Source organism: Seriola dumerili, unplaced genomic scaffold (genome assembly GCF_002260705.1).
Source record: "Seriola dumerili isolate Sdu_G_001 unplaced genomic scaffold, Sdu_1.0 BDQW01000161.1, whole genome shotgun sequence".
NCBI lineage: Eukaryota > Metazoa > Chordata > Actinopteri > Carangiformes > Carangidae > Seriola > Seriola dumerili.
The window spans coordinates 5017474-5033508 of NW_019174416.1; the positions used below are offsets into that span (position 1 = coordinate 5017474).

At 40.0% G+C, this 16035-nt stretch overlaps 1 protein-coding gene across 1 annotated transcript; it reads right to left on the bottom strand.

The window, feature by feature from the left end:
- Positions 1-1170: 1170 nt before the first annotated feature.
- LOC111226710 (integrator complex subunit 6-like) lies at positions 1171-15010 on the bottom strand. Its single transcript, XM_022751998.1, has 18 exons — positions 14752-15010; positions 14554-14631; positions 11096-11245; positions 9421-9510; positions 9025-9208; positions 8762-8890; positions 8039-8202; positions 7447-7599; positions 7080-7212; positions 6550-6644; positions 6333-6443; positions 5090-5305; positions 4856-4982; positions 4327-4469; positions 3972-4203; positions 3495-3875; positions 3308-3401; positions 1171-2941 (listed from the first exon to the last, which is right to left on the bottom strand). Exons 1-18 carry the CDS (start codon positions 14860-14862, stop codon positions 2839-2841), a joined length of 2694 nt encoding a protein of 897 aa, XP_022607719.1. The 5' UTR covers positions 14863-15010; the 3' UTR covers positions 1171-2838.
- Positions 15011-16035: the final 1025 nt, after the last annotated feature.

The following is a 16035-nucleotide window of genomic DNA, read 5'->3' on the forward strand; positions in this document are numbered from 1 at the left end:
CACAATGCTTTTAAGTCACTCCAATAATGACTGCATGCAGGGGTGGGCTATGAGCCTGACCTTGCTGCTGGACAGCTGCCTCACAAAAATTTCCACCTGATCTAAAGACCCGCAGTTGTAGATGTTGGCCTCTAGGTGTCAGCGGAGGCTGAACCTTCAGTCTGAGTTATCCAGGAAGCTTCTCAAGCTGTTAAAACTGTTAAACAGCACCAAGTGATTTACGTCAATCTCTCCTCTCTATTAGTTTCAGCCGAATGTTTTCTCTTTGATTAAACGCATGTATGGTTAGATTAGTTCCAGATAAGAACTTATGTTATATCTGATGGATTTATTCATCAAATTAAGTATATGAGATGACAGTTGAAATGTTGTCTTTATTTTATGAAGCTATCTAGTTAGTTTTTTGTAATGTGCAGAATATGGAGGAAAACTAATTATTTTTTTTGTATGGAAGGCTTAGGAAAGTCTTTAATAGGTTGTGTGGTTCCAGTAGGTCAGTGGGTCGCAAGATAATTCCTAGAGGTCATGAGATAATTGAAAAGAGGACAGCAGAAAAACTTGTTTTTCTTTGGTTAAACTGGACAGAATCACACAAATGAACCTGTGCACTGTGGGACAGCCCCTACAGCTCTCAGACAGCCCCTCCACAACACATGAACCCACACACACAATGCAACTGGTGACAAGAGGCCACACTTAGACATTGCTGTTGTTACTGTTCTCTGTGCACCTAGCTGTACCTGAGAACAACGCCATTCCTTTGTGACCGACACTTTTTCATACTCAACAGTTTATTTATAAAAACTGTTTTGTCGTCAATATCTGCTGAATCTAAAATCAAGGTTTTACAATAGATTTTTATCCATAAACAAAACAAAGTATTAGTGATTTTGAAACTGATGAAAAGCTGAATTTACAACTTTAGCTAATAATGTTCCAGACTGTTCTGAGAACGTAAGTCAGATTCAGTTCACACATCGGTAGATAAAACGTGGATGATTCCAGGAGATATAAATTAGAACTGTTGTGTGTCTGGATGTAAAAACATTTGAAGACCACTGATTGTCACTTCTGAGTAGGAATACACACACTGACACACTGACAGTAGACACCATTCTACCTGTGGTTTATTTTTTGTTTTTTTAAAAAAACTGAATAAGTGCATAAAACTTTACACTTTGTATATGTATTTAACAGTTTACAAAATTGGCTTTAAACATATTCTTTCAAAATATTTCTTATACTCTGAAATAAACAAATTCACAAAAATAATCTATATTCCTTATGAACATTAAAAAGTAGTGTACATCTGTCGTAAAAACAAGGAGAACAAACGTTAACTCGGGTTTCTGTAAAAAGCAGCAGAGGGCAGATGACCAGTTGTTACAGATCAACAACAGGTGACTGACCACTGAGCCCGGACAGATGCAGAAATTCCTCTGAATAAAGTTCTAGGAATCAATGGAGTGTTTGTTGTGCTGTGGAGGAAGATTTGTGTGTGTGTTTGGGGGGGGTACCTCTAAATGGATACCAACAGCTGCATTCACTGAACCCATGTTCTATTGCTGTGATGGCAGGTAAGAGGACTCTGATGCTCAGTCACTGAATCAGTCAACACACCTGTCTTGTGTTCAGTCTTTCATGGACACAACCAGTCCATTTCCAGTCCAACGCACCGATGTGCAAAACACTAATACTTCTATATTCTATGTTCTTCAATTTCAGCTTTAAAAAGCACTGTTGTATGACAAAACATAAAAAAATGGACCCAGTTTGGACATTTAAAAGCAACGTAATGACCTTAAGACAGACGTGTGTGAAGTTTTTACCTTTTTTGACTAAAACTGCAGATTAGGGGTGGGCAATATGGCAATCGTCCAATGAGCTGAGAGAAATGTGACAAATGAAATTTGGATATGTTGGAGCTGTGCCAAGATTCGTCAGCTATTTCATTGATGGTGTTAGCCACATATACACGTTTCCATCTGGGTATTTTATCTTTCAGTGGTTTCTCTTCCAGAAAAGTGACACTGTATATAGTATAGTATCACTGTATATATTGCTGATGCAACATAAAGTTACATAAACACTCACAGATTTTATCCATATTGCCCACCCCCTAACACTAATGCATATCAACATCAACCAATAGGAGTGGGAAAATATTAGATAACAGTATCAACTTGGACAGAAAAAGAATCAGTGCAGTCTTTATGCAGATATAACACTAAAGACATGAGGGGACTCAGTGGGAACAGGTTTCCCCTGTCAGCCGTACAGGTACATTAATCTTATTACTCTAGAAAAACTTGTTGCAGTCTTACAAACACTTTTCAGACCAGCTGAAGAAAGGTCTGTTTTTAAAGAATAACAATAACAGGAATAATCCTGCCCATCCCTTGCTCTGTCATTAAAGGATCTGTTGGCTTATTGTGTGTCTGTCTAACGGAGTGTGTGTGTGTGTGTGTGTGTGTGTGTGTGTGTGTGTGTGTGTGTGTGCGTTTGTTTGTGTGTGTGTCTTCTGAATGTGCCGATACAGACAAAAGCCGTATGGATGTTTAAGGCATCTGTCAATATGAAGAGGATTACATTTAAAGTCTCTGAACTCATCCTCAGTGGATCTGTGCTGAAGGCCCCTCCTCCAGTTAAACCCTTCACTCTCCGCCTCTACCAGGATGTGATGCAACAGCACAGGGACAGTAGGAGCATCTGCTCTCAGTGCATTTGTCCTTTTCTTCCTCTGCTTCCCCAATTTGTTTTTCTTGAGGCAAGTCAACAAGGACATCTCTTTCATGGTGGTGATGTATATAGATATGTATGATAAAGATGGCTTCATCACTATCTGCCATGATCGTTGGGAAGCTGTGAGGATGCTGCGTGCTTCTTCTCCAATTCAGCAAGGGCCAACTCCAGCTGCTGGATCAGTACCCGCTTCTTGAACCTGGGACAGACACACAAGAAACGGAGAAGAAGCAGGAAGATAAATAGGGAATACTAAACGTAATTATGCTTTAATTATTAAGTAAAGGGAGGAAACATCCAGAAACAAGCCAGGGGAGATTCATGAAGGTAAACCTGCTTTAAAAAGCACTGGAAATGATTGCAATGAGGTTATGAGTCATTGTTAATAGCTGCAGTGCTTCAAAGACACTAAATCTACAATATAATGTAACTGCAGCGACACGGGTCTAAATGACTCATTGAACACTCGTATCAGAGGCAAGACTGGCAATGCTTTAAAAAGATCAAGAACTCTTCCACTTTATCTTGTAATGAAAAAACTAAAGAATGAGTCACTGTTTCTTACCTGACAGCCTCTTTGATAGCGTGCTGGATGAAGTACCTCTGCACATTAAGTGGTCCTTTCACCTGCTGCAATAGTGACAGTATTGCCTCATAGTCTGAGGAAAAAGCAGAGACACAGACAGAGATAAAGAAACTGTTGAAATGTTCCCAACATTCAAATGTAATGTGATACACTACACCGTACTCACTTCGTCCAGGCTTGCGGACCTCCTTTATGACCCGCGTCCGCAGCTCTGCTTGGCTTCCATCCAGTGGGGCTATGAAAATGGTCTCGAGCGCTGCAGGGTCAGCTTCAGGGCCTTCTAGCTGGCTCTGAGGACTCAGACGTTCACAGTTGTGTTTCTCCTCCAGCGGCTGCTCATCCAGACAATCCTCCGTTAGTCTCTCCTCCATCATGTTGACATCCTCTCCCCGATCCACTGCCCCGACCCCGGCCTTCTCCTCCACGGGTAGTGCAGATGGGTTTTCTGCTACGGGCTCCATATCAGCGGGCCAGAGCTCCCCTGACTCAGGCCCAAGAACCCCGTCACCGTTACTCTCAGGGACCACCACGTTGTTGCCGTCCACTCCTTCAGGGGAAAACAAAGAATTATTTACAACTACTAATCAACGCCTCTCAGGCTGTATTACACAATCACTTCCACGTATTGCACAGATAGTGTTACCTTTGTGCTGTGGGATGGGTTTGATGAGGTTCTGCTGCCCCTGAACCCCTACCGGACTCTTTCCCACCACCACATGGTTGGTGTTCCCTGGTGGAGACTGTGGCCGCCGCAGCAACGGGGACATACTTCGCCTTCTCTTCAGAGTAGCCCCCGAGTTGGAATCACTGGAATTTCCTCTTTTCTTATTTTGAGGCCCTGCTACAAACTCATCTGCCTCATCGATCATCATGCCCTGAGATAAACATTTGAGAGACCATGACATTAAAGGATGAAAGAAACTAGATATTGAATGAAAAAACATGGCATCTAGCATTCAGTTGGAATAACCAGCATTATATGTTGATATATTACTAACCTTCTTATCCTGCTTGAAAGGATTCCCAAATGTGTGCAGACGTTTCGGTTGGTCGGGGTCAATCTCTCTGAGAGGAGATGGCATCATTTTTAGGTACTCCTGATAGTTTCCCATCTGAGCCACTGGAATACTGTGGAGATAGTCTAACAACCAAATTAAATTTTATTAGTATTAATAAAATACTGCAGTGATCAAACAGCATTTCCTATATATGTGTTGGTGTTTTGGGTTATCTGGTGGTTTGGGTTAGTATCATTCCAATATGTTAAATGGCTCCATGAACACTGCAGTGCATTCTTAAAGAAGTCATTAAAAATAAACATTGTTGCATACAGTAGATGTTTTGAAGTGTTGTGATAGCATTTCAAAGACTGGAGATATTTGACTATTTAAAGATGTAATTAGTTGCTGAACTCCCTCAACTTAAGTAGTGTAAAATAAAACTAAAAAAAATAAATATCAACTGACATGAGACTAGAGTTGCTTTAATGTAACGTTTTCTTTTCATCCTGTAATGAGAATAACAAACCTTCGTCTTGCCCTCGGATCAGTTTCTGCGATGTCCGCAGCAAATTGGAGCGCATGCGGGTGAGCTGATCCAGAAGGTTCCTTCTTGGGATGTCGTACGCATTTCGATAAGCTTGAGGTTTTACATCCTGTGAACACATCGGTATATCTAGTCAGACAAAAACCCACCAAACATGGCACCTGTCCTGTTTTCTTTTTCTGGGACTTTCCCACCCACATGCTGTCCTGAATCTACCTTGTTGAGCAGGGCGATCTGGAAGCCGGCGAACTCTTTGAAGTTGATGTCCACCAGTCGAAGCGGCCCCTCCCCAGTGATTCCCTGCAGCAGCTGCTTAAAGTCTCTCCGGTGGGCCAGAGAGAGAGAGCTGGAGTGGTTCTTCACCTTTATGCCAGTTTCTTGGGGAGCCTTCTTCCCCACAGACACGATTAAACGGTCTGATTCAATCTTTGCCTTCATTGCAACAAAAAGAGGGGAAAAAACACTGCATTTTACTTTCTGTCCAGATAATACAATTCTAACTGAGATGAGATTTTGGTAAGGAATATTGTTATATAAATAACTGTAATATCATATGGTGCAATACTTTTCCTATTTATCTTGAAAAACTACAGATTCGACAGAAAAAAGTCATACGTGTAATATCATGGTCCACAGTAAATGCTCCCACTAACCCTCTTTTCCACTGTTACAGTTTTTTGAAGCTTACTCAATGTATTATCTTTCATTATGCTTGTATTGTGTAAAGTGTTGCATTTAAATTAAATAACAAACTGTGTGACCTTATTCCAATTTACCTTCCCTCACATACATACAAGTCTAGAAAAAAGCATCTTAAAAAGAGTAAGAAACATAATCTTGAATGTACAAGGTTTAGTGTGGTTTGCAGGGGTCCACAGATGTGGAATGAGCTTGATAACAGTCTTAAAGTGTCACTATCTCTGTCTGTTTTTAAAAAGAATCTAAAGCAGCAGTTGCTACTAAAATGTTTTTAAAACTTATACACCCTGAACGGCTATTATTTTCATTTACCATTTATTTCTGATTGTGTATCTCATCTATTGAATTAATGTTTAGACTGATGGAATAGATGTTTTTGGACCATTTAGTTACATGCAATGACCGGGCCCCTATTCACAAGCTTCTTAAGCTTATGGGAGTGTCCCATTTTCACCCATTGCTATTATCATGTTTGTATGCTTTTACTTGTATTTAATTCTGTGTGTGAAATAAATGAAATGACATTATATATATATAATCAAACCTTTTACAACATCAGAATAAATAACTAATACTAACTTAACTTGTGGCCTTGTTGTACACTTTATATTAAGACTTGTCAGTCAATTTGAATTGGAAATTTCCTTCCAGAGTGAAGATAATATCACATTCAAAGACACTTTATAAGTGATGAGCAGACTAGCTGTGTGTCAGTGCTTGGAAATGATGTTAAGGGAACCTGTGTACAAGGAGTTTTTACCTGCTGGCTGAGCTTCTTTAGATATGAGATGACGCTGTAACTCAGACCGCAGTCTATGGTGTCTGCGATAAGATTAGGTGCACCCATCATCCTCAAGGCCTTTTTTAAGGGCTGTCAAAATGGGGAAATTATGGACATTAGTTATGTGCAAAAACAACATAAATCCATGTTGTAAACATTTATTAAAGAAAGCTTAAGTGACAGAGCATTAGCTTACCAAGAGGTAGTACGGAGGCATTGTCTTCAGGTACATCTCAAAGGCCTGTCGCCACTTGAGGTTTGGTTTTAGTTTGTGCACTTTAAACAAATCATCTGAAAGGAGGAAAAGAGGAGTGGGATGTCTGAGAAAAGTTTTAGCATTCTGGATCAGTGACCAGTCAGCCATCCACCTGCAGCCCCTCCTGCTGCTGCAGGGCTGACTGGGGTACACACATCAATATTCAGGTGGTGAGTCTAAAACAAGCATCAAAACAGACACTATATAACACCATTTATCCTTCTTAATACCCCATTATCCCAAAACATCTATTTGTTGCATAACATTATTAAAGATTAACTGTTGCTCTGTTATAAGCCTGTTATTTGTGATTATGTTTGGAACTAAAGATGCTTGGGGGGAGAAAAAGATTGCAGATGATGAAGTGCCCCAGAAAAGGAAAGCTTTTTAAATTCAATATGAGCTCAGACCTACTGACCCAGAAGTTTTCAGGCCACTTTAATGAAATGGTTTACTACCATATGTCTTACCGAGGAGTGGGAGAAGGACTGGGTAGTTGTAAGGCATGACAAAAAGGTTGACACAGGTGAGAGTGGTGCTGGCTTTAAGGTAGCCAAATGGCTGTCCCAGGTCATTTTGCTTCCCACTGCTGCTGACGAACACCTGAAGACAACAAGGACAATTTTCAAGTCAAATAACATTTTGGTTATTGACATTAAAAACTAAACTTCAGAAGACCTCTGTAGATGGGTACATAGTAACTGCCAAAAGGGAAAAATATTTTGAATAAAGTTAGCAACCTCTTTATTTCTGGTTTTCAGAAAAGTCCCAGAGGCAACACCACTGACAGTAGAAACAAGCCAACAGAGCTGATGGGTGTGCGACTATGTGCCCTACCTGCCAGCACATGTGTGGAGACTTCCTTTCCAGAATGTACTGGGTGAGTGGAGAGGGCTCCAGTTCATACTTGTCAAAGGGAAGTTTGTCGATCACCATGGGCTCACAGTCCACACAAGAGAAACGCACCATGGGATGAGCAGAGCGGGGTGGCTGCGAACAGGAGATAGTTGAAGAAATTGTAAGGCAAAAATAATCAGCGGCACAGACCCATGTTATATCTTTGCAACTGCAAACAACAACACATTGAAGATTTTCCAATCAAACTGAAGTCACAGAGTGAGTTCGCAGAGTTGTAAACTTGAGTGTACTGGCTGTAAGTTCCCGACTGAGGAAAACAGGACGGCCAATAAAAGAGAGGAAGACAGAAAGATAAGAGAGGCAAAGTGAAAGTAAAAGAGCAAGTGCGCGTGTAAATATAGGTCTGCTCGGAGATCCACAACAACATAGACACACAGACAATTTGAAAAACAGGAGTTTAACAGTGCTCTGTCAAAGTCTAATTTATGTATTAATCCAGCACTAAAGGAGGCAACCTGCAAAATCATAGACAACAACAGACAGATGTATTTCTAAGAGCATCTTGGCTCACCAGTGTAGGAGAATTCTGGTCCGGCCAGAAGGACTCTGGTATGGGCCAATGCCCAACTGGCACTCCGGTCTTTGGGTTCGGCCGCACATAGATGAGTTTGTGGCAACTGTGCCACGGCTGTGGGCTGAAGGATGACACGGGACGACTTGACTCCACTGAGTTATCTGTAAAACAAAAAAGAGTATATGACATAAGACAGACCATTACTCTGTCAAATACAAACAAATACAATTCATGGGAATTTAAGAGCAACCACTGTTGAACAAAACCTCTATGGATGACATGAGCAGGCTTCTGTTCTCAAATTTACCATTTAAAAGATTTCAATTCTTAAAACTAAATACATACAAGTTGGAATCTTTTGCCATTAAAATGACGTGTAAGTCAAATTATCTCCTTGCTTTTCTTTACATAGTTTTTGTACCAGTGTATTTAGCTGAAAATGCACTCCGTTCTCCTTTCAGTGTAACAATAATCTCTTCTGCTTTCACCTGTTTTACTGCCCACGGTGTCTTTGCTCCAACTAACTGTGCAAAATGTGATGAAATAATGTGTTCAGAGACTCCATAAAATGTATGTCTTTTAGAGTGGGTAAGCCACTTGATTCATGTTTTATGTACTTGACTGTTATAAGTTGTATAAGTTGTTATGACAGGAAAAGACATGTAAAATGTATTGGTTGTTGCCCTTTTTCTACTCAGTATGGATCACCCAAAAACTCACCTTCCCCAATGAGAGGCGGATCTGGCCCTGTCTTCTCAAAATTAATGACAACGCCGCTTTGAACCTTTTGCACCAGAGATTCCAGACACTGGTTCAACATCCTTTGTGTCCGTACACAGTATGATCGCCCTGAGAGTGAAAGGAAGGATGCACAATGACCAAATATAATAAAATTAATTATTGAGTGCTGCCAAAAAGAGAACAGACACACACAATGAATGAATACAGATGTTCAAGCGCCAAAATAAAAGAAAATGCCGAACCTCCAGTAACTTCACACATCTGGGTGATAGCAGACTCATCTGTGGGGACGCTACCGAGCTGCTCGTTGTCGGGTGTGGCTGCTCCTGGCAGCCTCAGCACCAGTGCGAAGAGACGCTGGTCCCAACGAAAGGGCTCTTTGGTCAGTTCACTGCCCGCCAAAGGAGAGTTCAGGGGAAGGTGCAGCTGGACAACAGACAGGGGTGAAGAGAGACACGGATGATAGGAGATGTGATTAACATTTGAAAACTTCCTTAGGTCACTAGTTCCACCATTATACAAACCTTACGCTTTATGTCGTTAAAAAACTGAAAATGATCACATAAATATTTTGTAAATAGCTGAGAGTATCAGTGGTACAGTATGTAGTGGCACTGCTGCATTTTTTATGTTCTCACCTCATCTGGCACCCCAGAGCTGTGTGTGAGCTTGTTCCCATCAGTGATAGTGATGATCACAGATGGCTCGAGGAAGAAGGGGTTACGTCCCTGAGAGGGAAATGATAATATTCAGCAATTAAATCCCAGTTTGAGTAAACTGTGACCCCATTTATTCTCACTAGCCTGCCTTCCTTTCTCTGTGTTTCAGACCAAAACACTCTCCTGGGCTCAAAAACATTCGCTTCTCCTCAAATCACAAAACGTGTCGGGTCTGTGGTGCTCAGAGTAATGGTAAAATATAGGTATACTGTGTAAACAGAAGTCAACGTAAAGACAATAATTAGCATGGTGTTAGCATCACACCTCTGATCAGCCAATGGATGCTTATATGAACTGTGTGGCAACTTGTAATCTTTGCTTGTGTCAGGATGCATCTGTAAGCTGCACAGTGTCCTTGTGCTACACACTAAGGACAGAGGTCTCTACCACTGTGCTGCAGGGGTCAGCCTCGTCTAATTCAAACACACACAGAATGCCTAAGTAGCTTTACACACTCCTGATTCTTGTGTCACCACTCGGGTACAGTAATCCATCTCTCCGTTTGAGCAGAGCTTTGGAGAAAAGAGAGTGCAAGTCGAGATGGAGTGGATTAAGATGCAATCAAAAGTCAATACTCGTATTTTTGTCTCCAGGTAAAGGAATCATCCGGACCTTCATCTATCCAAGGAAAACTCACATATTGTAGGTGTTGGCTGTATCAGAAAAGCCCCATCTCACATTCAGTCTGCCACTGACACTTCAATAGTTTAGTTTTTTACTGCGGATTTAGCTGTAAAGTGCCCTGCTCACAGGCACTTACCTTCCACCACATTAAAGATTAAAATTACTAACTTTTAGTCTTCCTGTCTGTCCTCTAGTTCTACTGCCACATGAATGTGATGACATTAAAAAGTTAAATTTAAGACTTTTTAAAACAAATAAAATGCAATTTAATACCTGATTCAATGTTATACAATTCAAAGTATGAAAGTATGCTGGAAAAGCAGTGAGGACAATTTGACCTAGAATTATTTATTAAATATATATAAATATGTATATTATATTATATCACCTTTTTATCAGTACAGCCCAGCAGTATGTAACAATAACTCCTAATGATATAACACAAAAACAATGCAACATGGACTCCAATAAGCAGCAAAAAATGGACAATCCCAATTTAAGTGTGTGTATAAATGTGTAACGTCTCCCATTAGCCCGCAATCAGATACAAAAACATTTTTATAACTAAAGGGAAATGAAAATATTTAAGACTTTATAATACCTCCCAGGCCTTTTAATGGAAATGAAGTCAGTGCTTTTAAAGGCTTTTCAAACAGCAGACACTCTTGTGTTTTGCAAAATTTTTCACATGGCCATAATCTCCTACTTCTTATAGAAATCCTTTTTAAAATCTGTAACAGGAAGATGGGACAGATCTGCGGTCCACCTGAATGTCAGTTTGAAAGGAAGCTCTCTTAAATGGTGATTGTGATTATCAATTTGAAAATCAACAAACTATAGCACAAAATAAACTCCAACACACATTAAAATAAAAAACATTGCAGATTGTGGAAATTCTACTATTCTCTTATAGTAACAGAGGAAACTTTCTGCCAAAGAAATGCATTAATAGGTTGTTGGTGCCAAATACCTGTCCATAGTTGTCGATGCCTGAGACGAGGCGGTTGAGGTTAAGCAGGTCAAAGGCTGTGCGAAGAGCATGACCTAGTGTAGTCAGCCCAGATGCCTGCAGGTTTTTCAGCTCACACATGAAGGTGGCATGGTTCTCCTTCCAGCCGGCCTGAAATACATACATCAACAGTGGGCTGAGTGTATTGCACAGCAAACAACCCTACAACACAGTAGTAGAGGAGGCCTGAAGCCACAGTGCATGGTAAACAGCCACAAACCGAAATAGATCCAAACCCACAGATACCCATAGTATGTAATTACACAGAAAAACAGAGCGAGTTTTGTTCACTGACAACCATGAACTGATTCATGTCAAGCATGTGACAGCCATCCTGGTAAAATGAGTTTAAATCCACTGATTCTGTGCAACATGACATAATGGTGACCATAAAATGAGATCAGGCTCTGTCAAGTTCTGCAAATAGAAGATAACATTGTGGAAATTCAGACCTACATTTGAGCTAGATGGTGCTGTTTAAAAAAGAGTAATTTCATACATGACAAGCATCCCAAAATACACTTCCCACTGCTGCTCTGTCCTCTGTGACGGGGATATACTCCCACAGGAGAGGATGTGGGTGTGTAACTGTTCTTGGACTTTTCTCCAGCAAGGTCAAGTACCTTACTGCTGCAGCTTCACGCTTAATCTAAGGATGACCTGCAAGCTTACCACTTCCTTTATCGGGAGAGGGAGGGGTGAAAGGCTAAAGACACACAGAGAGAGATGGAGATAAAAGCTTGAAGTGCCAGTATCAACATGTATGCTCTGCATGGGGCCAGTGGGTAGATTTTTGGATTATCATGGGATATCATTCCAAAGCCATGGAATTTCTAGGAAAGTGCAGGGTGTTACATGAATGATGTTAGATAAATATTATGCAGTCATACAAGCAATCTCACTGAGCTGCTGAAGCAAAAATTATAGTGGAAACACACTCACAGGAGTAGTAGCAAAGAAATAAGCCAGACATAGACACTTGTGTAGGCAAGCAGAAATGTAAGGCTTAGCTTGCACTCAATAATTCAGACTACAGAATATTTCTATTTTCTTCCTGCCCAACCTCCTCTCTCTCCCTCTACATCAACAATTTATTGCCTCTGTAACTGTGCAATCAGAGTAGCCCCATTCAGTATAACCTTGTCCTTTCATCATAATCCTGGGTACACAAAGCAGGCAGAGACAACAAAGGGAGAAGGCAGTGAAGACAAAGAGAGGAAGAGCAGGAGGAAGAGAAGTTGAGGACAGACTTCACAATGAGGGGAGAGCACTTCTGATAGCAGCACCTGGATGTTTTTATGTGAGGGGGGACAATTAGATCTTGGGTTATTTGGCTAAGGAGTTATACACGTGATTATTTCACTGGGATGACTGTAGCTATGATCTGGACTTGTGGTGAATACTGCAAGGTCAATGACTTAAGTAGAGAGAAGAATTTCAATTTTCATAAATGACAGCAACCACTCATAACATTTTGCCATGGCCCCAGGCCTAGACTTCTGCATGTAGTAAAACAATTAAAAAAATTACATAATAATGTTTTAAGTGCTGAAGCTGTGAACTGAAAATGGTCTTTTTCCCTTTCTAATATGGGGTTCATTGAAGAGCCAGATATAGCCTGTGCTATTTTGATTCTTGCACAGCTTTTAACATTAAAACTGTGCAAGACTGTACATCAAAAAATACCTCACTATTCATCTGTGTTGTAGCTAAAACGTGATGGTTTGTAGAATAGAGTATAGAAAGTACACTAAATTTATTGCAATAAAAGCATAATGATAATTTCTTTTCTTTTCTTTAAAATTCAGTTTCAGAAAACAAAAATAGTTAGCTTATCAATCAAATTTTGGAGGTTCAGTATTTAAAAAAAGCATTTTATTTTATATTAATTTACCTCATATAGATCAAAGTAATGAATGAATGAAGTCCTAGAAGTGACAAACATTGATAATAGATCAGTTAAAAGTGTAACTACATAAGTCATAGTGAACTAAATATTTTAAAAGACGGTACAAAACAAAAATTAGTTTGTTTTATTATCTCTAATTATTATTAAAAACACCCAGAAATTCATATTTTACTAGCTGTACTTTTCAACTCACGTCTATATTCTCACTTCTAGCACATGTTTAATTATTTAAACACTTCCCATTTGCTTTGTTGCTTGTATGATAATTAGAAGTGCACCCCTAATGCATGGGCATATAAATGAAGGGTGTAAAATATTACAGTATATTATTATATAGGTCTGTCATCAATTATTGTGAGACAGACTAATATTGTCACTCCTGGGCTGAAGCTATCTAAAAAGCTGCAGCCGTTCAATGTGTGCAGCAAAGTACAATGAATTTAACTTTCAAGAGTATTATAAAAACAACAACTATGGGATTACTAGTAATTACAGGTGCTTTTTAGCTTACACTATATTTTGCAACATATGCCTCTGCATGTATCTTCTGATGCTCACACTAGCATCTTTAAGAGGGGTAATTAATTACTTTCCAGCTCTGGCATTTTGTAATTTGGTCATAAGGCATGCAAACAAAAAAGACATGTACAAGGAAAGCTAACTATTATGTCCTCAAGCATTAATGACATGGGATAAAGTAAGTGCTTAGCATATTGTGTTGAGAGTAGTAGAGTATTGTTTGTAGACAGAGTTAGGCAAGCCAAGAGATTTCTTATACGGACCAGTCACTTATGCAGATCAGGGACTTCAGGTGTTGTGAGCACTTGTATGCCTGTATGCATGTATTTTATTAGGCTAGAGAAGCTCATAGGGAGAGATGTGTGCCAGGTCATAAACAAGTCAACAGATTAGTGGTGAGGATAGCTTTGCTGACATGAAACCCCTGAAATTATTGCAGTGATTCACAGGTTGTATGTGTTTTTTGCCAGGGTGTGTCGATTAAAACTAGACAGTGTTTGTATGTTGGGCCATGATGCTTATAGTATCGGCATAACAAATAATAATCATGTGAATAATGATCATTTTCTTCTAGCGAACTCATAAAAATTAAAAAAAATCTCATGATGAAGAGGGCTTATCAACTTTCAGCCTAGATTGGCCAATGGTAATGCATGGATGATGCAAGGGGTGGGGTAGAAGATGATTGGCGGGCTCTTTGACCAATCTAAACATTGCATGGTCAAAAAAGAGTGACGTCATAGGCGATAATAAATCTCTCCGCCTCCATCTCAACGCCCGAGACTTTTCTCAACACAAAAGCAAAATGTCCGCTGGATGTTCGGAGGTAGTGCATCTCCGGGTCTGCGGGTATTCGGAGCAAAAAATTGCCGTTTTTCGCCACCGGGAAGCCGCCCAACACTGACTACAAACCAGAAGGACAATAAAGTCTCACTGACAGAAAAATACGTTCGACTTGTCAAATGTAAAAATTGTATCAGTTGCTAATTACCTTCACTCCGTATGGTGGATCATCGAATGTAACTAGCATGTACCTGTCGCCTCTACTAGCCGGGTCTCGGGCACGCAGCTGTCAAAAAAAGAAAACCAAAACAACATATATTAATTTCGACCGATCTTGTCCAAGGAACCCTAAGGTCACCAAAGGTGCATACTTGCTGATAAAAGTCGGGGTAAAATAATTCTTTACCTTCATAAAGACCTCAACCGCGCCTTTAGCAACGTCCAGATACGTCGTACCCAAATAAGTGCGCTGATTCATAGAGGCGGACGTGTCTAACAGGAAAAGTAAAATAGGCATTTTAAATGTAAAGCCGCGTTTGAATGCTTTTCTAAAATAACTGTTATCCACATATGACCTATCGTGCGGCCAAACAGTTCACACATGTGTGTATATATTTGTTATAATAAGCCCCCCCTCCAGAAGAGGGCCGTTGCCTCTGCCCTCTCTCTATCTGCCTTTCTAGAGCTCTGTCTCGGCTCGCGCTGTTCAACTTCTGCTCCTAACCGAATGGAACGCCCCGCTGCCTCAACTGCGACACCATTGGCTGAGCCGGATTCCAGTGACCACGCCCCCCTCCAATATATAAATATATAACGAGGTCGAGATGGCTCGTGTATACAGCACATCCGCCTACCCCTTACATTTGTATGTATACCTAGCGGGTGGTGTGTGTGTGATCCTTACCATAAAATAGCCTACGTACCTAGCTTGAAATGAAACAACTGATTTGTAGCAATATAGATCATATAAATTGGACCTGAATATTCTTAATACTCAAATTCTAAGTCAATGAATCAAGTGCTATGCTTTGGGTATATGCATTTTGCGCTGCAGTGGCAGAATTATGAGAAAATGCACATTTAGTTTAGACAGAAAAAACTGACAAGAAATAGAAATATAAGTATTCAAGCAGACCTCCAAAAATATACTGTAACTATAACAATGGAAAAGTCACTTTCACCATATGCCTCTAAAATCATTAAAAGAAAAAGTAGGCTACCGCCTGTTCTGCATGTGCTCTCCTATCCGACATCACTTGAATGCAGCATCGCTGTTTCATGAAAGGATATTCTTGATGTGTCCTTTTAACACTTAATCAAACACCTTGCCATGTAATCATACATCATATCATATCACATCATATTTATCATAAGTTCAGACTTTATCAAAAGAGACAAAAAACATACCTCATAGATTTAAAGGTCAGTGGAAAGTCATGGTGGCCAAACCAAGACATGTCTACCTGTGGAAGATGAAGGCCTGATTATTCTTGGTCAGTTTTGTCTGCACACACATACAGTTTATATTGACAGTATATTGTAGTGTATAACAAAACTCTTTGCAATCACACGTGTTTTAACATTTGCTGTAGGTCGGGCGAACAGTAAATCAAGTGTCCAACCTTAATCTGGCTGTGAATGTATATAGATTTGATCATCGAGGTGAAACATTTGAAAAATCAACGCACTT

Excerpts from the sequence above, each read along its gene's own strand:
- LOC111226710 (XM_022751998.1), bottom strand. The coding sequence starts at position 14,862 with ATGCCTATTTTACTTTTCCTGTTAGACACGTCCGCCTCTATGAATCAG. Across the intron at positions 4,983-5,089 it reads AGATCGCCCTGCTCAACAAG|GATGTAAAACCTCAAGCTTA; the intron begins GTAGATTCAGGA and ends ATGTGTTCACAG. Across the intron at positions 3,876-3,971 it reads ACCCATCCCACAGCACAAAG|GAGTGGACGGCAACAACGTG; the intron begins GTAACACTATCT and ends TTTCCCCTGAAG.